The sequence below is a fragment of the Drechmeria coniospora genome, chromosome 01, assembly GCF_001625195.1.
Source record: "Drechmeria coniospora strain ARSEF 6962 chromosome 01, whole genome shotgun sequence".
In the NCBI taxonomy this organism is placed as follows: Eukaryota; Fungi; Ascomycota; class Sordariomycetes; order Hypocreales; family Ophiocordycipitaceae; genus Drechmeria; species Drechmeria coniospora.
In genome coordinates, this window is record NC_054389.1 from 9,841,662 (window position 1) to 9,864,724 (window position 23,063).

General features: G+C 55.9%; 6 protein-coding genes across 6 annotated transcripts; 4 read left to right on the forward strand and 2 right to left on the reverse strand.

Moving 5' to 3' along the window:
• Positions 1 to 1,239: 1,239 nt before the first annotated feature.
• DCS_02604 (uncharacterized protein) lies at positions 1,240 to 2,513 on the forward strand (the record flags this gene model as incomplete). The annotated part of the gene is made up of 4 exons (XM_040799931.1): positions 1,240 to 1,298; positions 1,356 to 1,378; positions 1,440 to 1,582; positions 1,938 to 2,513. 4 exons carry the CDS (start codon positions 1,240 to 1,242, stop codon positions 2,511 to 2,513), a joined length of 801 nt encoding a protein of 266 aa, XP_040660814.1.
• An 807-nt stretch (positions 2,514 to 3,320) lies between these two features.
• Positions 3,321 to 6,106, reverse strand: DCS_02605 (uncharacterized protein; the record flags this gene model as incomplete). The annotated part of the gene is made up of 5 exons (XM_040799932.1): positions 3,321 to 3,543; positions 3,620 to 5,481; positions 5,560 to 5,621; positions 5,680 to 5,929; positions 5,984 to 6,106. 5 exons carry the CDS (start codon positions 6,104 to 6,106, stop codon positions 3,321 to 3,323), a joined length of 2,520 nt encoding a protein of 839 aa, XP_040660815.1.
• A 3,682-nt stretch (positions 6,107 to 9,788) lies between these two features.
• On the forward strand, positions 9,789 to 12,041 carry DCS_02606 (anaphase control protein cut9; the record flags this gene model as incomplete). The annotated part of the gene is made up of 1 exon (XM_040799933.1): positions 9,789 to 12,041. The coding sequence occupies one exon, from the start codon at positions 9,789 to 9,791 to the stop codon at positions 12,039 to 12,041; it is 2,253 nt and encodes a 750-aa protein (XP_040660816.1).
• A 1,318-nt stretch (positions 12,042 to 13,359) lies between these two features.
• On the forward strand, positions 13,360 to 15,604 carry DCS_02607 (uncharacterized protein; the record flags this gene model as incomplete). The annotated part of the gene is made up of 5 exons (XM_040799934.1): positions 13,360 to 13,610; positions 13,706 to 13,854; positions 13,933 to 14,062; positions 14,135 to 14,622; positions 14,679 to 15,604. The coding sequence occupies 5 exons, from the start codon at positions 13,360 to 13,362 to the stop codon at positions 15,602 to 15,604; spliced, it is 1,944 nt and encodes a 647-aa protein (XP_040660817.1).
• Positions 15,605 to 15,878: 274 nt separating this feature from the next.
• DCS_02608 (uncharacterized protein) lies at positions 15,879 to 19,435 on the reverse strand (the record flags this gene model as incomplete). Its single annotated transcript, XM_040799935.1, has 3 exons — positions 15,879 to 16,867; positions 16,922 to 19,292; positions 19,361 to 19,435. The coding sequence occupies 3 exons, from the start codon at positions 19,433 to 19,435 to the stop codon at positions 15,879 to 15,881; spliced, it is 3,435 nt and encodes a 1,144-aa protein (XP_040660818.1).
• Positions 19,436 to 19,908: 473 nt separating this feature from the next.
• DCS_02609 (NAD-binding domain protein) lies at positions 19,909 to 21,014 on the forward strand (the record flags this gene model as incomplete). Its single annotated transcript, XM_040799936.1, has 3 exons — positions 19,909 to 20,034; positions 20,099 to 20,198; positions 20,284 to 21,014. The coding sequence occupies 3 exons, from the start codon at positions 19,909 to 19,911 to the stop codon at positions 21,012 to 21,014; spliced, it is 957 nt and encodes a 318-aa protein (XP_040660819.1).
• Positions 21,015 to 23,063: the final 2,049 nt, after the last annotated feature.

Consider the following 23,063-nt stretch of genomic DNA (forward strand, 5'->3'; position numbering starts at 1 on the left):
AGATGGTCAGACGCATCACCCAGCGCCGCATTACTTTGCACGACGAGAAACCAAGGAATCGATGGTGATGAACGAAACGGCATGTTCCATAGGATCCGTGGCGAGCATGGTCACAGGTCGTACGAGTCCGACATAATACTTACTGGGAGGAAGAGGCTACAGCAGCTAGTACCACCAGCTACAGCTACTCCGTACAGTACACCCACCTGCTGGCATGGACAGCACCGATGCTGTACGGAGTACATGTGGGTGCAATGCCAGTGCAGAGTACTCTGAGCCGCACAAGCAGGTGTGCTATAATACTCTGTGCACCAAGCTACCTACCTACCTAGTACCACCTACAGCACTAGTAGTGCTACTCTACGGAGTACAAGTAATTACTAGGTAGGTGTATTCGACTCGAGTACGCAGTACGGAATACGCATAGCCCCCAGGTTGTATTTAGGGACGAGCACTCCGTAGGTGAAAATACAGGATTATTACTTGCAGTAATTCTTGATAGAGCATCTATCTACCTTACAAGTAGTTCCCAGGTACTAAGGTGCGGAGAAATACTGTTAGTTGGGTGTACTGTAGTTGTCCTGTACTGCACTGTTCCTGTCCTGCACAGTACTGTAGTTGTAGTGTGCTGTGTAACGTGCTGTGCTGTAGTTGTACTGGACTAGACTGTAGTTGGACTGCACTGTACGGTTGCTGTTCTGGGCTGGACTGTTAGTAGTTGTACTGTAATGTACTGTACTGTACTGTACTGTTATTACCTGTACTGTGCTGTATTTGCTTTGGTAACCTGGTTCTCTAACCAGCACTAGCTCTCTGCCAGGTCCCCCGCATTTTCCGTTCGGCCCAGTCCATACTCGTGCAAGTGCAAGTACAGGTACGCCGCTGCATGTACTTGCCGCACCAGCAAGCGGTCATGCCGCAAGTATCGGTACATTCTGGAGCCGGTTTAGGAAATCTCTCCCTGTAAAGCGGGCCTCGGGGGGTTCAATGTCGTCGGCGAACGCATCCATAAAAAGTCTTCGGGTGACTCGCACCATCCCGTTCGGTCCTCGGCTCCTTCGACCGGCTCGTTCTTCTCCCCTCGTTTTTTTGGTCATGGGAGGATGAAACCGACTACGTTTGCTTTCTTCCTCTGAACCTGGGCGTTTCGTCGGCAACCGGGAGAGCGGACATCGACGCCGACACGACGGGTCGAGGTGGACGATTCGTTGAGCAAACGGCGGCGACAACGGCCGGGCCATGGCTCCTCCAACAGGCACCCTCCACCTCGACGTCGAGGCCATCTCGGGGATATGCGGGTATGCTTCCCGCGTCACCCTCTCGGTCGGGCAGTGCAGCTCACCATGATGACCTAGTTCGATATCGATCGCATGCTGGGGTCCGTCCTCGCCTTGGAGAGCACGACGGGTCGTCGTCGAGATGCTAACGCCTCTGCCCAGTCGTCGTCTTCTCGCCCCAGATCATCCAGCAGTTCCAGCAAGGCAACGCCAACGGCCTGTCGATACAGTTCATCATCATCTGGCTTCTCGGCGATGTCTTTAATATTTTGGGCGCCGTCCTGCAGGGAGTGCTCCCCACCATGGTTCGCCGCCCCCCCCCCCCCCCCCCCTGCATTCCTTACCGAAACGAGCCGCTCCGTCGCTGACCCGGTCGCGACACGGCGACAGATCATTCTTGCCGTCTACTACACGATAGCCGACATCGTCCTCCTCTGCCAATGCTTCTACTACCGCGGCTTCACCTGGCGTGACGAGCCGACGACGAGGCCGAAGCCCGCACCGGCGACGGTCGAGGGGCAGGACGAGCGAACGTCGCTGCTCCCGCACGGCGGCGAGCGGCCGAGGGAGCGGCGGGGATCCGATTGGGCGGCCCTCTCACCCGCCGTCCCGCACGTATCCGAAACATCGACACGGCGGGCGCCGCCGACGGCGTGGCAGGCGGCCGGCTGGAACCTCGTCGTCGTCGTCATGGTCTGCGGCGCCGGCGTCCTCGGCTGGTTCCTCGGCGAAAGGGCGACGGCCGGCCACGACGGTCCCGACGACGGCGGCAACGACAGGCTCGAGTTCAACCTCCTGGGTCAGGTGTTTGGGTACCTGTGCACCGTCGCCTACATCGCCTCCCGCCTGCCCCAGCTGATCCTGAACTGGCGCCGCAAGACGACCGAGGGCTTGAGCATGCTCTTCTTCCTCTTCGCCTGCCTCGGCAACCTCACCTACGTTCTTTCCATCTTCGCCTACGACCCAAAGTGTGCGGGCCGCACTTGCGAACCGGGCGAAGGCGGTCGAATCTACGGCCGCTACATCCTCGTCAACCTGAGCTGGCTGACGGGGAGCTTGGTCACCCTGCTCATGGACCTGGCCGTCTTTGTCCAGTATTTCATCTACAAGACCGAGGACCAGGAGGAGCAAGCTGACTACGACGAGTCGCCCGTCGAGGACGAGGAGGGATACTCGGAGGATGAGCCGTGGGACAACCGACCACTGCTCCAGCGCGGCGACTCGGAGAATGTGTGATGGATGACGAGTTTGCTGACGTGCGCGTGTGCGTCGCCTGTATTTTGTGTATTCGACATGTCGCCTTCGATTTGTACACTGTCTAGGTGGAGGGAGAAGAGGATAAAAGAACAGGGGATGGCGGCGAGCGATCGGATTGAGGGATTTGCTTCATGCTGTATAGGTTTGTTCACATTGTACACATTATCGTCACGTCGTCTTTCGACGCCGGACAGGCTCACACATCAGTGCACCTCCCCCCCCTTTGGCTACATAAATAGGTTGGACGTTGCGTACAGGACTAGAAGGCCGGACCTGGACCTCAATATATTTGGATCAAGCCATTCCTTACGTACTGTACAATCTCCTCTTGGCGCCTTTTCTTTTCGCCATGACACTCGCGTCCTCTAATGTTGTCAAGTACGGAGTCCAGATATGCCAGTTCGGTTTGCCCTGTGCATTCCAGGGGACGAGTATCGAATATTCGCGTTTAGCGCCTACGCAGAAACCTTGTGCTCCGTCTGCAGTGCATATTCTCGGGCTACTATTCCACGTCTACTGTTTGTCGCAACAAGGGAGAGCAACCTACAAAGCCGGCGTCGCCATGGTATTATTCGTCAACACTCATATGCTTCGCGAATCCCCAAGCCCACACCATGCCTTTGGTCGGGCCGATAGTGCAGCGGAAAGGCGGTTGTCTCGTTTCGAGTGTCCTCGTCCGAGAATATATGTGAATGATGGTATATACTTGAAAGCGTAGGTCCAACGTACAATCGACCTGCTGAGAACATGAATCCCACGGATGCCTCCTCGTTGCCTTCCAGTGCGTCATGACCCCTTCCGATACTTGATGTGGAACGGTGCCGTCTCGCTAACATCCCAGTCGGCCTTGTTCGCACCGTTTCCAAAGATGCGCAGTGCGCGGACGACAAGCTTATACCGACCCTCTGGCGCGTATTCTCCCGAATTGAGTCGGCCGTCCCAATCGTGCTTCACTTCCAACGTATGGGTACGATACTGCTTAGGGAAGCCGTACGGTTGACCGATAGGTCTGGCGCCCGAGTGCGCCGTGGTAAGGTTGGTTAGTATCATTCCTAAGAGGGAAAATATCCGCCGATAGCAAGGACGTCCCGATGGTTAGATTGGCAATCAGGGCCGGCATCACCGCTCCCGTGGTAATCTGATGCGGTCCCGGAACGGTAAACACCGTATCGGCCGGGACGGTTGCTCTTTTCGCATCGTTGGAGCGCGCAATCCAGGTGTCGTCACGCGCCAGAACGGTCGTGTTCTTGAGCGACCCGTCAAGGCCAATGTAGGGTACGGACAGATCCGTATTGTCGGTACCGTTTACCGTAACCCAGCCCGACCACAGGGCCAGACGCTTCGCATCAAGACCAGATGGAGCCGTGGGCCGGACTTCTACGATGGCGGTATGGCCAGGGCCTATCGTGACGGTGTCCTGGCTGAACTGAATCCTTGCCGCCGCCCGGACAGCTTCGCTGGGGAAGCCAGCAACCTTGTTCGATCTTGGGTCGAGGGTATACATGGTAACGGTGGGCACGTGAGAGATGTTATAGGTAACTTGCCTGTCGCTCTTGTTCCGGATGGTAATGTTCAGCGATCTGACGAAATTGTCGGTATCGTTGAACGACAGAGAGGCGGGCTCGAGCAGGGTGGTGGTAAAGGCCGCGTCGTATGCCTGAACGAGACCACTTCCCTGCTGGACCGGCGGCGCAAGGTAGTCGTAGAACTTTTCCCCGTCGTTGAAGAGCTGGGCCTTGGCCGTCGACGAAAGCAGATTATTCATCAGAATTGGGTCGAAAGTGCCGCGAACTTGGCCGATGAGCGCAATGATGCCGGCGATGAGGGGGGCCGAAAAGGACGTTCCGGAACGAACAGAATAGCGACCCAGGGTGTTTGTTGAGAGGATGTGACCACCAGGAGCCCCGAATTGCGGCTCAAGCTCCATCTCTGCAGAAGGACCCCAAGAAGTCATGGTAGCAAGCGCACCGCCGTTGGCAATATTCGGCAGGTTTTCCACGTAGGAAGTCGTCTTTTCATGGCTAGCCATCTTCAGAGTCACCTTCTTGCCCGAATTTATAGCCTCGATCCAAATTTTGACAGTTTCTCGAGGTGCCATTGCACAAGCGAGGACTCCAGGAACGTCATTCAGGTCCAGGGTTACCGAAGGCTTGACATCGTATAGAATTATATACTTTGCCCCCTTGGCCACAGCGTTGGTAGCTAGAATGTTGGCGCAGCAAGTGCTGTAGCGGATAAGGACAATCTTCTCACTCAAGTCAGGGGTATCCTCTGGCAGCTTGCTGCAGGCATCACCCTCGACTGTCATATCGGTGCTCGTTGCGTAGACGTCTAGCGTAACGCCATCCCAATTGTAAGGGTCACCAGGCATATAGCCAAAGTCGACATCCTCGCCGCTTCCGATACTATACTTGACCTTGTACCGGATTTGAGGTATGACAGTATTTTGAAATATGGCAGCCGAAACTACCCCTTTTCCGTTTCCAGGCTTATCGGGATAGAAAAGGCCCGCTGAACCATCGTTGCCGGCTGCGACGATACAAGGGACGCCCGCCTCGACGATTCGTCCGGTAACGATGGCCCAAGGATCCTCGGGCCAAGCGCCAGGGGCACCGGAGGAAGAGGTGATGACGTCAGCATCATCTTCGTAGGCTTGAAGGAAAGCCGCAATATAAGTCTCGGTACCACCGGAGATGCCGGAAGGGCCGGTTACGCTGTATACCCCTAGGGTAGCGTCCGGAACAACTCCGACAAAGCCGAGATGATTAGGCTGGGCGATGAGAATGCCGGCAATATGGGTACCGTGGCTGTAGGCGTCGTCCATTGGGGGGTCGTCACTAGGTTTGGGTACGCCAGTACCGGTAAAGTTGCCGACCATGTCGCGTCCGAAAGCAATTCGACAGCCCAGGCCGTAGCAGCCGCCAAGATCCTGGTGGGTAAAGTTCGCCTATGACCATCATTAGCACTGCCGGTGCCGTACCAGGTATGCTTGGAGACGGGAGAGGGCATAGGTGGAATGACGTACACCAGAATCGACCATGGCTATCCTGACACCTTGACCGGTATACCCCATGCGATGCATAATATCTACCTGGGTCATGACGTGGGGGGGGGTAGACATTCTCACTCTTGCTTCCCGGCGCACGCTTCTGCATGTCAGTCAAGTGCGCCGCCGTAGGGCCAACATCGGACCACGCATCCTTTTGCTCGGCTCGCCGATATCGGCACACGGGGTAGAAATCCTTCACGGCAGCATCTTGGGCAACGATAGCCGCCATTCTGTCGGCATTTTTCGTGTCCTTCATCTGGATGGAAATGGCCTTGAAGAGCTTGTAGTTGAGGCCCGTACGCTTCGTTCCAACGACGCCGATGAATTTATCGAGGGCATCTTGGCCCTGGAGAAGAAGTCAGCGCCACGGCCCGGACGTGGTTGGAGCCTTGGGACTCACGTATCCATCGTTGAGCTCGAAAAGAAAGGCACCGGCCACGGCTTCGACACAGCGCCCCTTGACCGTGGGCAGCGCGGCCAAGGCGGAGGTGGCCAGCGACAGTATCAGTGATAGGAGGACCATGTCTGCGTTCTGACGCGTCGTCTCACCACTATCAATATGGTGCTCTCGCTTTGGACCGACGAAGACACTGAAGGATGCAAGAAGCCGACTGCTCGCGGCGGAGGAAGATGGACGACGGCCGCTGCATTTAAGCAAGCGTAGGGATGCACAAGCTGGTAGGAGATGATGCCTGACACACAGAGCACTGCACACGAGTAAGGGCCATGCACGAGTACAATGGGTATTCACCTTTGCATAAGGAAGCACTCTCAGCTAAGCAAAGTAGAAGCCAGGGGCAGCACTCGCGCACCAACCCACCTACACCCGCGTGCCGGTGTTCAGGTGTCGGGGTGCGCATGAGGTCATGCTCCCGGTGAGGCGGGCCAGCGACGGGCCAGTGGAGTCACTTGGAAGCAGTGATATTCGTACTCGCAGACTTTCAATAGCAAGGATGCCATTGTCCATGTTGGCATCTTCAATCTCTGAGGTCGCACATGTATATACGATGAAAAATGTTGGTAGCAAGCAAGCGATGTTGTCGTTGTACAAGTGTGGTGTACAACGTAACAACACAACGAACATCTTGTAATTACGGAGTACAAGTTGGGCACTTGACTAGTGTCACTTGTACTTAAGTACAAGAACTTGATAATTATTGCGTCCGAGCTTACTGAATCGTTTCGAGGCTCAATCATTCTATGCCGAGATGGCTCACCGACTATACCAGAGTGGCCCCGCTAGCCGAACACCACCGCACTACTCCGTTATAGAGTACCTAGAACTTACTCCTTATTAGGGCACGCGCATGCTTGTACAGTAATGGAACAATAAATGTGTACTTACACCTAAGTATGTAGGCACTTGTATCAATGCATACTGCTGTACTCCGTACGGAGTAAGTAAACAGTTGTACTCCGTAGTATTCACGCCGTTCTTTATGCCCCATAAAAGCTGCTCCATTTATACTGCACTGTACGGAGTAGTATGGACTTACTTAAGTTCTCCGTACAACTACTTACATCTACGGTACTCCGTACGCAGTACGCAGTACGCAGTACGCAGTACTTACTTACAAGCATTAAGTACATGTACTTACTTGTACTTATAGTGGGGACATTAGCCTTGGAACTAATCCGTACTTACTTAAGTACTTAGTTACAGTACTCCGTACTCCGTACAATTTCCCACATTACTCCGTAAAGAGCGCCTAATCGATTGTAGCCTAACTGCTTGTAGTAAAACGGCACTTGGGTATTCTGAGTGTACTTAATGGTACCCTGTACGGAGTACTCCGTACAGTACAAACAATGGAACGCGTTCTGATATCGGTCGCGCTAGTCAGCGTCAGCTATCAAATCTTCCGTGACGAGTACTTCAAAACCATCATGGTCAGCTCAGGCAGCTTCTTCGCGACCATCGACAACAGCGCCAGGCACGATCGATGCAACTCCGCGGCTGCTGAGAGGGAACCTAGCCGAAAGTTATCGCGAAGTCATTGCGGGGACTACAGCACTGTACCTCAAATACATGCATAGTCACGGGAGCCAAATCTCATAGCCGATTCCTGGTGGCGACGATGACGGCAATTACAGTACACGCGCAGCCCACAGCGGGCCATTAAAATCCAGGCAGCAAGGTTGAGGTTCGAGGCGACGAATTGAGTTTTGTAGGCGTGCGTTGTGCGTTGATACGATACGCAGGTACGCCGTACATGGATCCGCCCTAGGATTAGTACCAAGGTATTTGGGAACCGTTGAGCGCAGAAGAAGCTTACTGCGTTGGTCCACAGGCGTACGGGCACGAGTCAATCATTATCACAGCACTACTCTGTAGCCAGTGATGCGATAATTATCTCAACTCGCATGCAATTGGACAAGCCCGCTGAGCACCTGCCATCAGCCGATGCATGATGGAGCAGGCGCGCGATGGAACTTGCAAAAAAGGATTGGGTGGACACGGCAATCCTAGTCGCAATTTCATCCGCTTTATTCTCCGTCGTGTATGGTGTCGCGCATGGATGTTCCGTGCATACAACCACTACGATCGAACGTGTTGACTACAGTCTTGCTTGTAAGCCCTAAATAGTGCAGTACGTACGTACAACTACACCCAGGTCTAGTAGAAACTTCTGGAAGCAATGAAGTAATATATGTACCAAGTGCGGAGTGGTGGTACACCTTCACTTACCAAGTACCCGTACTATGATAGAGTGGAAAGTTCGTTGAAATACGCGTACCTACTACATGTGTTTTTGGTGTTTTTTGATGTCAGGACCTTGCCCGGATAAACGCTTGGGCCGAACAGCCCAGATACGCTAGTCCCAAATTGCTCTAGCGATCCTCTCCGTTCCGCCGTGGTATAAATTTCTTCAACCCGAAAGCGACTTCCTCTTCTTTTTCTTTCTTCTTCATCATCAGTAAGGGTTATTTCTACACCGTCAAGTGTTTTAATAATATCTTATTACGGTGGCTCCGCGCAAGCGGCTTGCTGAGGGTCACTCTCACTCCCTGTGGGTTTCCTTCCGTTCCCGGCCCCCCAGAAGAACTGTGCCTGCCTTTCCTACCAGCCGCGATACGTCGATTCGACAGGTTCGTGACTGTGGGGTGGTCCCTACATACCTCCGACTGAAGTTGGGGGTTAGGTTTTTGAATGAAATAAATTTGGAGTGTGGACCGTGAGGATCCACGCAAGTAGCAATCTGTACAAAGTTGGGTCGAACGGTAGGAGGGTTGTACTCTGTAGCGACGAGAGACGACAATGCCGCTGAATGTCTTGCCGAGTATGGAGTAGGCAAAGTCGACTTGAAACTTGCCGTATTTATGCACATGGTAGACGAGAATGGCGTGAACCAAAGTCCTGCTCGGCATGGCTGTCGTCGCAGCCTTGCCATTGAATGTCGCTTCACCGCGATGCCCTACCCTGTACTCCGTACTGGCGGCTGGATACAGCTGTGGGTTTAGCTGTCAACGATACATCTATCTCTATCGCATAATTATAGCACCTACCAAGTCCACATTGACTGTGGCGCCCACTTTTTGTGGCTGGTTTGGTGCAACAATCTCCCTATCCTCGGTGGTGGTTGAGTTTGGCTTGCCAAGGTCTGACAACAGAAGAATCCAAACTCAAAGAGTTCTGACACTGGAGTGGCCGGCTGGTTTGTTGCAGAGCTCTACCGTCATCTTCTGTTTCAGCCGTTACTTGATATAATAATACCGATATCGGGCTTATGGGTTGGTTCACGAATGTCTCAACCGTGCCGGTCGATGCAAAGGCCAAAAGACGGCCAAAAAAAGCCAACGTCGACGGTGAGGCAAATGACCCAGTGATGTGAGATTTCATGGACTGGCCCGAGAATTCGATGCAAGTAATCCTTTCACTTTATCCATAAAATTCATGTACTCCATATCGACTCGTATCTCTTTGTCGCGGTCGAGTCACCGCCCAGCAAGGAAGAAGCGCCCGCCTATCTGCGGCGGCTCCTACCCGTACTGTTGTACAGTACTGTAACATTCAATACCTGACTTGCATGCACTAGCTATGGCGCCGCGTTAAGCACAGTTACAAGTACCTGCTTGTAATTCCTTCAGTTGTCGTACCGTGGGTTAGGGAGGAGTCTTGCAAGTAAATACCAATACTGTACGGAGTACGGAGTACAAGTAAGGTTAGTAGTTAATAGTTCATCGACGGCAAGCAAGTACTTGCCATGGCCCCCTCGCCACCCATTATTGATCGCGTCAACGGCATCAACGGCATCGACACATCGTCGCCACATCGCAATGGGAACCACCATATCCGACTAATCGCCGCATACACGCACCTCCTCTCCTCTACCCTTCTCGTTCTGCTATTTTCCTTACCGCCGTCTCCTCCATCGTCGTCCTCCATGCGTCGTCGATGCCACAACGCACACGATGGAAAAGTTCTTGAGGGAATGGAGGCAGGACGCCCTCAACAAAGCGCAGTACGAGTCGGCCATTTTCATCGGCGACAAGCTGCTCGCATTGACAAGTCCGTCACCGCCGTTCCGCGCTCCCCGCGCTCCCCTTGCCCCCCTTGCTCCCCATGCTTCCACGCTCCCGACGCTCCCCATGCTCCCCGTGCTCCCCATGCTCCCCATGCTCCCCGCGCTGCCCCGCGCTCTCCCGCTCCACGCCGGCTCGGACTCGGCGCGAGCACAAGGCCAAGCAAAGGGTTGCTGACGTGTCGTGCATCAGACGATGACCAGGACGCCTTCTGGCTCGCCCAGGTGCACTTCGCCACGGGCAACTACACGCGCGCGCAGGCCTTCCTCGCCAAGCAGAATCTCGTGGCGCGAAACCCGTCCTGCCGATACCTCGCCGGCCACTGTCTCATCAAGCAGAACCGGTTCGAGGAGGCGCTGTCGGTGCTCGGCGAGCGGAACCCGACGCACCTCATCTCCAACGGCCCGAGCAACAAGCGCAAGGCCCAGTCGCGGCACGGCCGGCGGCGGGACGGCTCGGACGAGGACGAGACGGCGACGCGCAGGTTCGAGGCCGCCATGTGCTTCCTCCGCGGCATCTGCTACGCGAAGCAAAACGCCTTCGACAGGGCCAAGGAGTGCTACAAGGACGCGGTCCGCATCGACGTCCGCTGCTTCGAGGCCTTCCAGCAGCTCATGAAGAACGCGCTGCTGTCGCCCGACGAGGAGTGGCAGTTTCTCGAAAGCCTCGACTTCGACTCCATCACCGTCTCGGACGACGCCTCGGCATCTCAGGAGGCTGCCGACTTTGCCAAGATGCTCTACACCACCCGGCTCTCCAAGTACCGCAACCCGGCCGCGTTCGAGACGGCCTACGGCTCGCTCTCGACCCACTACCGGCTGGCCTCGAACCCCGACCTCGAGCTCGCGCGCGCCGACCTGCTCTACACCCAGTGCCGGTACCGCGACACGCTGACGCTGACCAACGCCATCCTCCGCAACGACAAGTACAACTTTGGCATATACCCCGTCCACCTCGCCTGCCTCTACGAGCTGCGGATGAAGAACCTGCTCTTCCTCGTCGCCCACGACCTCGCCGACAGCCACCCCGACGAGCCGTCCACCTGGCTCGCCGTCGGCATCTACTACTTCGCCATCGACAAGATCGCCGAGGCGCGCCGGTACTTTAGCAAGGCGAGCATGATGGACGCCCACTTCGGGCCCGCCTGGATCGGCTTCGCCCACACCTTCGCCGCCGAGGGCGAGCACGACCAGGCCATCTCGGCCTACTCGACCGCCGCCCGGCTCTTCATGGGGACCCACCTCCCCCAGGTCTTCCTCGGGATGCAGAACCACGCGCTGAACAACATGACGCTGGCCGAGGAGTTCCTCAAGACGGCCTACGGCCTCTGCAAGACGGACCCGCTGCTGCTCAACGAGATGGGCGTCGTCAAGTACCACCAGGACAAGCCGAAGGAGGCCGTTCAGTATTTCACCGCCGCCCTCAAGATCGCCGACGAGATCGAGAGCGAGCCGTCGGCCTGGCTGTCGGCCCGGACGAATCTCGGCCACGCCTTCCGACGCCTGCGCCACTTCAACCGCGCCCTCGCCGAGTTCGACGAGGTCCTGCGCCTCGGCGGCAAGGACGCCTCGATATTCAGCGCCAAGGGCCTCATCCTGATGGAGCAGAACAGGCCCGAGGAGGCGGTGGCGGTCCTGCACCAGGCCCTCGCCATCAACCCGCAGGACAGCATCGCCACCGAGCTCCTCAACAAGGCGCTCGAGGAGACGGTCCTCGTGGACGGCGCCGCCGAGGACGAGGCCGACGACCTCGCCGAGTTCGAGCAGCACCTCGAGCAGCGGAAGGTCGACGCCGCCGAGAGGCTGCACGGCGGCCGGCCCGGCCGGACCATGGTCATGGACAAGGGCAAGGGGAGGGTCGCGAGGCGCCGGACGCTGCTGGACGACGAGGAAAGGGTCGAAAGCATGATGGAGATGAGCGAAGACGGCGAGTAGCCCGGTTTTGTTTTCCGCCGACATGGATAGGAAGCTCCAAAGCATCACCCTTTTCACCACCATCCATCCCGTTGCAGCAGCGTGGCTTGAGGAAGCATTTCGCCACGAGCGTCTTCGGCGCAAGGTTATCAAAGCCATCGACGGCCCTTTTTTTTTTGGACTCGACAAGATCGTACGCTGTCCCCGCGCTCCAGCGTAGGCAACGTACCGGCAGATGCCTCCAAGAAGGTGTGACTTGATATCAACGGGTGGAGTGAAGACCCAGGCAATGAGCGGTCGTCTCTTGATATGCCCGTAATCGAAGCATGTCGGTGACAAGAACATGGCGCATCATTCTCCTTTTCATGCACCGCCACTGGGAATCCGAATGTCCTCGGGAAGAACTTACGGATCGTGGTAAAAATAGTCTTGGAACCGACAGAGCACAAGGAGATACTTCCAGGACAGCAAGTCGGCACTGAGGCGAGGTGTGATGTGCAAGTACAAGTAAGTACGTACTGTGCTGTAAGTACAGACAGTATTACTAGGTACCTACAGTATGTATTGTGTGTGTGTGCTGTATTACTGATATGCACAACCCCAGGTGATTACTAATGTCTTGGACGCCCATGCAGCACTGGGTTGATAAGTTATTATAGCGGCTGGCTCTTCGGAGTACTGTAAGTACTTCAGTAAGTAGTTGTCTGTAAATACATGTAATAATACTTGCAGTAGCTCGTAGTTGTACAACTACAGTACATGTTACTCCGTACTGTACAATGCAAGTTCACTTTAATACTCCGTACTTCCTCAGTACTTACTAAGGTTACTCCAAGTACCCAAGTACGGAAATAGGCGCATGCTGTACTTACTTGTGCTCCCGGCTTGCTTTGGTTCGATCGATAATTACCAGCAAGTCGGAAGGAAGGCGTGAATGACCTTCGTGGGCGAGCCCACCTGATCACCGTTTCTTGCTGAACTTCCACGCAAGGTTTTGCCATCACGACCAATGCTCAAACGCTTCGGTGTTGGCAATCTCACCGCGTGCCTACTTACAGTATGAACTTGTTGACCACCGCCAGGAACTGGACCCTCTCCCCCCACTTGATCCGCTGGGAGTGTCTCCAGTGAGTGCCGGGAACGCGATGGCCGCTTGCCAAGATCGGGCACTTCGGCAGCGTGGCCAACTGGAACCTGAACCGTTCGTCGTTCCTCATCACTGCTGCTCTGCACAGGCACACTCATGATGAACCCTTTCGCTCATTTTTGTCCTTCTTAGTACTTTGGCTTTGTCACGGCCATCTCAGCCCGCCAAGCGAACCCCTACCCATATGGCATCATGACATCTCTCAACGTGTCGGCCACGGGGGCCGTCCTGCCGCCGCCGGTGCCAGCACCAACGTCAACCCCATCCCCGACGGCGGAGGGTACGGAGCCTCGACGACTCAAAAGGGAGGCCTGGTGGAGGATCCATCTCTTTCGGGGCATGGTGAATGACGTGCGGAGGAGAGCGCCCTACTATGCGAGCGACTGGCTCGATGCGTGGGATTATCGCGTCGTGCCGGCGACGGTGTACATGTACTTTGCCAAGTATGCCCTCTCCCACCTCTCTCTCTCTCTCCCGTCTCCTGCCCTTGGGTCTTTGTATCGATTGCGGAGAGGAACGGCTGACTTGACCGGCGAAGCATCTTGCCCGCCCTTGCCTTCTCGCTCGACATGTTCCAAAAGACGGGCTCAAACTACGGCGTCAATGAAGTCCTGCTGGCCTCCGTCCTCGGCGCCGTTGTCTTCTCGCTCTTTGCCGCCCAGCCTCTGGTCATTGTTGGTGTCACCGGTACGTATGTGCCCCGTCCAGTGGAAAAGCGACGAGTGCTGAATGGAAGCACCAGGTCCCATCACTGTCTTCAACTAGTTGGTCTCCCCTCAACAGTTGACCTCCCTGCCATTTCTTCCTGGTCGTCCGCTGACCCCTCCAGCACCGTATACGACATCATGAATGGTACGGGCGTAAATTATATCGCCTTCATGGCCTGGATCGGCATGTGAGTTGCCTTGCCCGTCCCGCATTCCTCGCCCGAAAAATCCGCAGGGCGCTAATGTCATCATCGTGCCAGTTGGGCCTTGATTCTGCACTGGATCCTCGCCGCCACCAACTCCTGCAACTGGCTCCGCTGGGTTACGCGATTCCCCTGCGACATCTTTGGTTTCTATGTCGCCTTCATCTACCTCCAAAAGGGCATTCAAGTGCTCGACCGTCTCGGCAGTAATGCTCCCTTCTATCTCTCCACTCTCGTCGCCCTTTTGGTCCTCATGGTTGCCTACTTGTGCGGCCTGCTCGGCGGCGGAAGCCTCTTCCGCCACCCTATTCGTGTCTTCCTGAAAGACTACGGTACGCCTCTGACGCTCGTTTTCTTCACCGGCTTCGTCCACATCGGCCGCATGGATCAGGTCGAGTTGGAGCGTCTACCGACCGGCGTTGCCTTCATGCCCACAAGTGGGAGGGACTGGCTTGTGAGCTTTTGGGACTTGAGTGTTGGCAATGTCTTCACTGCGCTGCCGTTCGCCATACTGCTGACAATTTTATTCTGGTTTGATCACAATGGTATTGACCGCTACTTGTGCCCTGTCGCTTGAATACGCGAAGCTGACACCGCCTAGTGTCATCCCTCATCGCCCAGGGAAGTGAGTTCCCCCTACGCAAACCCGCCGGATTTCACTGGGACATCTTTCTCCTCGGTCTTACCACCGGCGTTGCTGGCATTCTCGGACTGCCATTTCCAAACGGCCTCATCCCGCAGGCACCTTTCCACACGGAATCCCTCTGCGTGACCAAGCCTGCCAAGCTTTCGGGTGACCATGATGCCGACGAAAAGCCCAAGCACGCGCTGGAAGTCTCTCACGTTGTTGAGCAGCGCGTCTCGAACCTTTCCCAGGGCCTTCTTACCCTCGCCACCATGACGGGCCCGCTGCTCGTCGTGCTGCATCTCATCCCGCAAGGCGTCCTTGCAGGGCTATTCTTCGTCATGGGCCTGCAGGCGCTAGAAGCCAATGGCATAACAGCCAAGCTCGTGTTTCTTGCCCGCGATCGGAGCCTCACGCCGGCAAAGCATCCCCTCAAAGCCGTGGAGCGCCGCTCTGCCGTCTGGCTCTTTGTCGCCGTCGAGCTCGTCGGCTTCGGCGCTACTTTTGCCATCACCCAGACCGTCGCCGCCGTCGGCTTCCCCGTCTTCATTCTTGCTCTGATTCCCGTCCGCGCGCTGTTGCTGCCACGCATTTTCAGCGCCAAGGAGCTGGCCGCGCTCGATGCACCAACTGCCTCCGAGTTTATCATGGAAGGCATCGGCGGTGCCTGGTGTGGTGCGAGTGACGTCAGCAGCGGCGACGAGACTGTTGCGTCGAGCGGTCCGCCGTCGAGCCGTGAGTCGCCCGAAATAAATGATGGGAGCGATAATATATTTGCCGCCGGCGAAAGGTCCTTTACAAGCCAACTGGACGCAGCGGAGCTGGGGCAGGCGCAGAGCTGTCAGACTGGGGCGATGAGGTCGCGGCCGAGCGTCGCAAGGCCCGACTCGACGGCGTCATGACTAACCAGACCCTCCGTTTCATCCCTGTGCATTGCCTGTTTGCGAGCTGCTTAGACGCATGAATCTGTATCAACAAGTGTGCAACATCAGTTTTGTATACACCAAGGGTATATGGTAATTCAAAAGTCGATATCCACAGACTAAAATAAAGATGTGTGAAGAGTGAAGAATGATGATGTACCTCGTGGCGATGCGCCAAGACAATGCAAAGTGTATGCAAAAAGAGCCACCCGCTTGGCTCAACCGAAACGCCAGCCGAACCAATGCTCATCACCTACTCGTCATCATCGCTGTCGATGACGAAGCCGCCCCTGACCCTCGGCCGTCTCGCCGTAACGGCGGGCGCATCATCACCATCGTCCTTGGACTGATCGACCTCGGAGCTCTTAGCTGCCGAAGCCTCCATGTCGACGTCATCGTCGCCCACTTCGTCGCCAACACTCACCCTCCTCCTCTTTCTACCCTCACTCTCGCTCATGTTGCTAGGGCTGTCGCCAGCCTGACTGCCCTCCGCATCGTCTTGGCTCCCCGGTAGCTTTTGCGCAAAGATCATGCCGTCATCGTCGTCATCGTCGTCATCATCGTCATCGTCGCTAACTGTGAGCAGAGCCTCCGACTTCCGCTTCTTTGGTGCGACTTCGGCGTCGGTCATGGCGGACTGGGCGGCCTTTCTAGCACGCTCGGCGATGGCGCGCTCGCGGGCAAAGAAGGCCTCGTCCTCTTCCGAGTCGAAATCGTCGTCACCTTCGCGAACATACAAGGCTGACTTGATCTTGCGAGCCTTCTCGAGTTCGCGTTCGCGCCTCTTGCGGGCTCTCTCGTCCAGCACCTCGTCGTTCGCCTCGTCACCACTGCCCTTTGAGCGCCTCCGCCTCGTCTTCTTGGCCTTTTTCGGCTCGTCGATTGCCTTGCGCACAGTGGGGCCTCCGGCGGGGAAGAGGAACTCATCGTCGGCCGCTGCGTCGTCTTCTTCGTCGTCGTCGTCGAACGCTGCCTTCTTGCGGGGTAGAGGCTTGCGTTTGAGTTGATGCTCAGCGAGAACGCCGTCGTCAAAGGTCGGTGGGCTGAACTCCGCCTGGTTGATGAAATGCAAAGCATCTTTCAAGCTGTCTGCAGAGACGTCGTCGGGAACGACCCAAAGGGACTCGATCGTCTCTTCCGAAGCTGGTCCAAGTCGCTGAAATCCGCACAGAGTCATGAGCAGGCGGAGATACGAGTTCTTGAACATGGCGGAACCTCGAACGGCGTTGTCGGGGCGGACGACTGTTCACGTTAGCACGAGGAAAGAGTTCGGAGCTTCGACGGTCGAGGACGTACCAAATACCGGGGGCTTTCTCGCTCCCGTTTCATCCGCTGGCTCCTCGAGAGAACCGTCGACTGCGGCGGCCATTGCCTCCTCCGCCGCAGCCCACGACCGACGCTCATTTTCCGCATTTGCCAATACACCCTTGACCCAGCCAATGTGGTCGTTTTCATTCTTGTCCAGCAATGCGCCGATGACAATCGCGACCTGCCTGTCACGCTCCTCGGTATGTCTGAACTCTAGCTCGGCAGCTGGCCTCGCCTTTGCCTTTAACGCCGCCGTCTGCCTCTCATATCCATATTCGAGAAAGTGTGCGGTTCCTTGAAGCTTGCTGAAAAGCATCTCAATCATCAGCTCTGGTCGCTCCTCCAGCTTCTTGAAAAACTTCCGCAGGATCTGCTTGATGAGTTCTTCCCATTCCTGGAACATGCCTCCAGACTTGTCCAGGGGCTGGGGTCCCTTGACCATGTTGTAGAGTAACTGAATGATATCTACTCGGTAGAGCATGACGGCCATGTTTTGCTTGAATGCGAGACGATAGAAATATCGATGTGCACGTTTCAGCTGGGCACCGGTCAGATCTCGGTAGAATTTGGTAAACGAAACGAACGTGTCCACGACGCCTTGAGGCGAGAACTTGGAGGCGAATCTGTGAAAGTCAAACTTGCGGTCTTTCGACGTTCGTTCCGCTCCCGCCACGTCATCCTCGGACTCGTTGTGGCCATCGACATCGGCACCCTCGCCATCCGCTTGCTGCGCCTGTTTCTTCCGGCGTGTACGCTTCCGGGAGCGGACCTGCATGTCTACGTTCTGCTTGGAATAGGCCTCGAGGATCCGGAGGTAGTGGTGCACGAGCTCCGTGGCAGCGTCCAGGTAGTCGAAGCCCTGGTCCTTGTAGCTCCGAATGATGTTCGAAATGGCATCGTGCGTTGCATCTTCGTAGAACAGACGGCTCAAAACGTTGTCTGCGATTTCCTCGTCCTCTTCATTTCCCGAGGAAGCCATCTCCTGCACGGTGAGAAGAATCTGGGTAAAGCAGCGCATGACGGCGGCCAACTCATGCCAGTCTTTGAAGTCGTGGGACTCGTGGAGCGACCTGTTGAGGGTGATGAACATTTCCTGACTCAACGCGCCGGCAACAAGGTTGAAACTGCCAACGCCGGCGTCATTCTTGACCTGGCTGCCATTAGATCTTGCCTTTCGTCTCACGCGCTCGGCCTCTAGGAACCAGGCGACGAGGTAGAAGTACTGGCGCCTGTGGTAGCTCATCAGATGCGGTGCCTCGCGGTCGATGGTTTTGCGGAGGTGCTGGAACAATGGGTTGAAGCCGGAATCGAGAAAGTCTTCGACAAAGGACCTGAGCTGGTCGTTTGCTCTCGCGTTGAGCTTCGCCGCGGGCCCCAAATCTCGCTCGCTCTTGTTCTCCTTCCTTGCTCGACGGGGTGGTTTGAAGGTCTTGTTCGAGTCCATCTTCTGGTTGCGAACGGTCGCATCGGCGAGGGCGTCCTGCCCCGAAAGTGATGACATTTTGCCGTCGTCTCGCTTTACCCATATCATGGTCCCAAATCGGTTGTGTCTCGTCGGGCCTCTGCGGTTGTACGCGTTGAGCATGGCGGATTCCTTGTTCATCATGGCCGAGAGCTCGCTCGCTTTCGCTTTGTTCAGCTGCTGCTCGTTCATGAAGAGCTTTTCAATTTCAACGCGCTTCACAAGGTGGTAGATGATCTCCATCACGGTCGTGTCCTCGGTTCGAAACTCTTCGCCCATGTTGGAGGCGAGCGTGAGGAGGAAGAGAAATACGTCTTGATATGAGAAGGCATCGATGGTGGCGGATCTTGATATTTGAGATTCTTCATCGTCATACTTGACATTGGGCGGGGGAGAGATCATGGCCATGTTTCGCAGGAAGAACAAGACGAGCTTGATGATGCCCTGGTCGCGAGCGGTGCGGTCACCGGCCGCCATGGCCATGGACGGTAGAGCGGCGCGGATGGCCGTGTGGAGGATGCGGGCGCCATCGAAATTGATGATGGCTTTCTTGTACTGCACTTGAGCCAGCTCGAGGACGGGCATGTGGCGATGGTGGTTGACTGTCATCTGTTCCTTGTCCCGCTCCAAGGGCCAGGTCAACGGAACCATGACCTCGAAGCACGACAACGACAGGCGCGTCTTGAATCGGTTCTCGGTCGCATTTTCGGGGCATTGGGCGAGAATGGGAAGCAAATCGCCTTCGATGAGATTCGCGTCGTGGATGCATCGGGCGACGTCCATGCGGTTCGTCTTCTCATCGTAGAAGCGGATCCAGCGCTTGATATCTCGGAGAACCTCGAGCGCATCGTCACCGAGCTGATACCCGCCATCATCTTCCGCACTTACACCGCCAAGCTGGGAGGAATTAGAGGAGAGCGGCGGGGAAAGGGTGAGCAACGGCGAAGCGGAAGGTGGATTCTCACCGCAGAAACGAGGCTGTTGATGTGAGCTCGCACTTCCGGATGGACGGTATCGGCTGTCCCATCCATCAGCTCCATGCCGGCTGATTGAGCAGCGGCTGTGTGCCGGATTCAAGTCGTTGGGGGAGTTGTTGGCGATATGGCCTGCCTCTGGATGCGAAGCATGGCCACCAATTTTGGAGCGAAGACGCGTCGAGATGGCTCCCCGCAGACGCGTAAAGTGAGCGAATGGATAAAGCGTAATCCCCGGTAGACAGATATTGCCCCATCTAAGCAGCAACCTGGACCAAGTAATACGGAGTACATGCAAGTACTTAAGTACTTACTCCGCATACTTGCATGTACTTACTTACAGTACTTACAGTACAGTACTTACAGCACGCTCGCGGTACGTACCGACCTGGCTGGGGCGGTTCGGGTCTGGCCGCGCACTCCATAATTACTAAAAGCCGAGGTTACCCGAACAGCATGTCATTCTTGCCCTTATTCATCCAGAATTGGCCGAGTCTGACAACCTCACCAGTTTCACGATTCCATCTGCCGCATCAAAAATGGTACGCTCAATTCTCAACATGCGAATACTAGGGGCTGCGCGTCAGGTGCGCAGATTCAGCAGCTCCCCGCGACAATACGCAGCAGATGTCAAGAGCATCGGCGTTATTGGTGCCGGCCAGATGGTGCGCTTCCTACCACAAGTTGAAGCTAATGCATCGAAGGGACTCGCCGCTAACGATACGATAGGGTCTGGGAATCGCCCTGGTTGCGGCGCAAAAGGCCCAAGTACCCGTGACAATTATTGATACATCTGAGAAAGCTCTGACCAAGGGCCTCGCCTTTGCCGGTTCGTAGCCATGGCTGTCGCTTGCTGCAAGGCCGCCACCCCCCCCCATTCTCCTCCCTGTCACTGACATGGGACGGGCAAACAGACAAGCTACTGGCAAAGGATGTGGCCAAGTCCAGAATTACGCAAGAGCAGGCCGACAAAGCTCGATCACTGCTGACGCCAAGCACAAGGATGGAAGACCTCTCCTCCATCGACTTCGTCATCGAAGCGGTGCCCGAGATCCCCAATCTCAAGTTTGACATATTTAGCAACCTGGCCCAAATCTGCCCCAAACACGCCATCTTGGCCACCAACACGTCGTCCATCTCCATCACCCGCATTGCCGCCGCCACAACGTCGGATCCCAACGACACCTCCGCATCGTCTCGCGTCGTTTCCACCCACTTCATGAACCCCGTCCCAGTCCAGAAGGGTGTCGAGATCATCAGCGGTCTCCAAACCAGCAAGGAGACTCTTGACACGGCGGTAGAGTTTTGCAAGAGGATGGGAAAAGTCACCTCCGTCTCGGCCGACTCTCCTGGCTTCCTGGCCAATCGCATCCTGATGCCCTACATCAACGAGGCTGTCATTTGTCTCGAGACCGGGGTAGGGGATCGCGATTCGATCGATGGCATCATGAAGAACGGGACGAACGTGCCTATGGGACCCCTTCAGCTTGCCGACTTTATTGGCTTGGACACGTGCCTGGCCATCATGAGAGTGTTGCATGCGGAAACGGGTGATTCCAAATACCGACCGAGCGTCCTGCTCGGCAAAATGGTTGATGCTGGCTGGCTCGGGAAGAAAAGTGGAAAGGGCTTCTACGACTACTGATGACATGTGGTCAGCCGGCCGTCGGAGGTTGCCGACATGCTGTAGGAACGTGTTTTCGACATCTTTCTCACACCTACCAGCAAGGTTTTGCTTCCCCAGAACCCGGTTTGCACGTTTCATCTTGTCGGGAGGCTTGTATCTCGTCCGACTCGCCGCAATCGCCAACTCCTCGTACCGTGGGGGACAAATGCTTCGACTCAATATCGCGACGAGCCGGCATCATGATGCACTCGCCAGCACACCTAGCATGTGGAACGCATCGCTTGGTGGAGGCCTGCATTGGTGACAATGATATCTGTCACGTGGGGACTTGGAACGGCATGACCGGCGGGTGTAGGGATGATGGTGGCCAGCGGAAGTCCGGTTGTCGTCCAGGGTCGGTTGTTGGCATGTACAAGTACGCCGTATTTCCAGCATTGTAGTTTGTGTGACGAAGTTGTACAAAGTGCCCTGCATTTAGATTACTCGCATGCCGTGATTGATGTGGAAAGTTCAGTGCAGTCGACTTTGCGCTGATGAGCTAAGCTCGAGCAAGCAAGTCAAATGATCTTACGACTGGTCGTCTCGCTCACCTCGATCGAATCCCCGAAGTGTGCAACAGAGTGCCAGGTTTCGAGGGATGAGTTGCTCACCATTCACCAGCAGTGTCATGTCCGCCGGTGACGTCTGGACCTGCTGTGGCGACGTGAGGGCTGGCGACGCTTCGAAGAGATTGCGTACAGGCGCAATGAACAGGTTGGTCCTCTTTTCCTCAGCGACAGAACCAGGCGATGAACTTGGAATGAAAAGACGAGCAGACCGTAGGACCCGCTTCGGTACGATGATGATAGGGTCCGTCAATACATGTCACGCAGTGTGCAAGCTCCGTCCAGCCAAGGCCAGCTGACGGCCGAGCAATAAGCTCTCGCAAGTAAGAGCGAGTCCATATCCCGCCGCTTTTCGGACAATGGGACTCCGCGAGCAGTGGGGAGTGATGCAGCTGGGGCGGTTTTACGGGATTGTGAACGGCGCTTGACTGCGGATGCCCAACGTGTGCTGAGGTCCATGGCATGGATTTCGTGCCGAGGAGACCAAAGCCGCAACAGTTTGAGAGTGAATCACAAAACGAGATGGAGATTACGATTGTCGACAACTCTAGGAGAGACAGGAGCCATCGGTGACCTGACAGAAAATGTCACAAGAATGGCACATCAATCCTGCTCACCATTCGGGTCACAGATCGTGGGCGAGAAGAACCGATAGTGCTGGTATGTCGGCTTGAGGTACAGATGACACTCCATACACTCCTGGTTGAGTGATTGACAGACAAGGGCAACTGGGGAAGGGGGCGCACAATGGTGGCTTATTGGGGGATGGCAACATCGACATGCAGCCGTGAAGGAGCGGTCAACCCACGATCCATCAAATTCGGTAGAGGCTGAAGACGATCACAAGAGCGCGTGAGATGGGCAGCCGTAATGGATGGATGGATGGATGGACGAATGGTCTATGGCTGTCTGTGCCGACAAAAACTGCTTGATTCAGTCGTTGTTGGGATTTGGTTCGGTGATGCGTGACCGCCTGCTTTTCGTTTGCCATGCGCCTCAGCCTTGCACCTACTTGATCGGAATGTTAGTTGCAGCATGCTTACCGGAGCGCTCGCTCTCGAGGTTTTCCATAAAGACCCTAGCCAGCGGGAGGGCTCAAGACAAGGAGGACGGGGACTGCTTGATGTCGATGGAGCGAATCGGATTCTGGCTGCCTTCAGTCCCGTCCGGCCTTGGAGTCGGCGGGCTACTCGTGAAGAAATGACGCAAGGTGACTGCTTGAGGAGCGTCAAAGTTTGGAGGTGTTGGTGCCAACGAGGTGAGGACGAGGCTTGCATTTACAGCGTACATGCAAAGGTACTTATGCTGGCGCGTCTCGGGAATAAGCACATGTCTGTCAGTAGGGTTGGTGCAGGTAGCAGTCACCAGGGGCCACGACGGTAGTTGGTAGTGCCCAGGCAGTACGCGGTAGTCGCCACTATCTTTGGACGTCCTCTCCGTGGTTCTCGGTACTTCTGGGTGC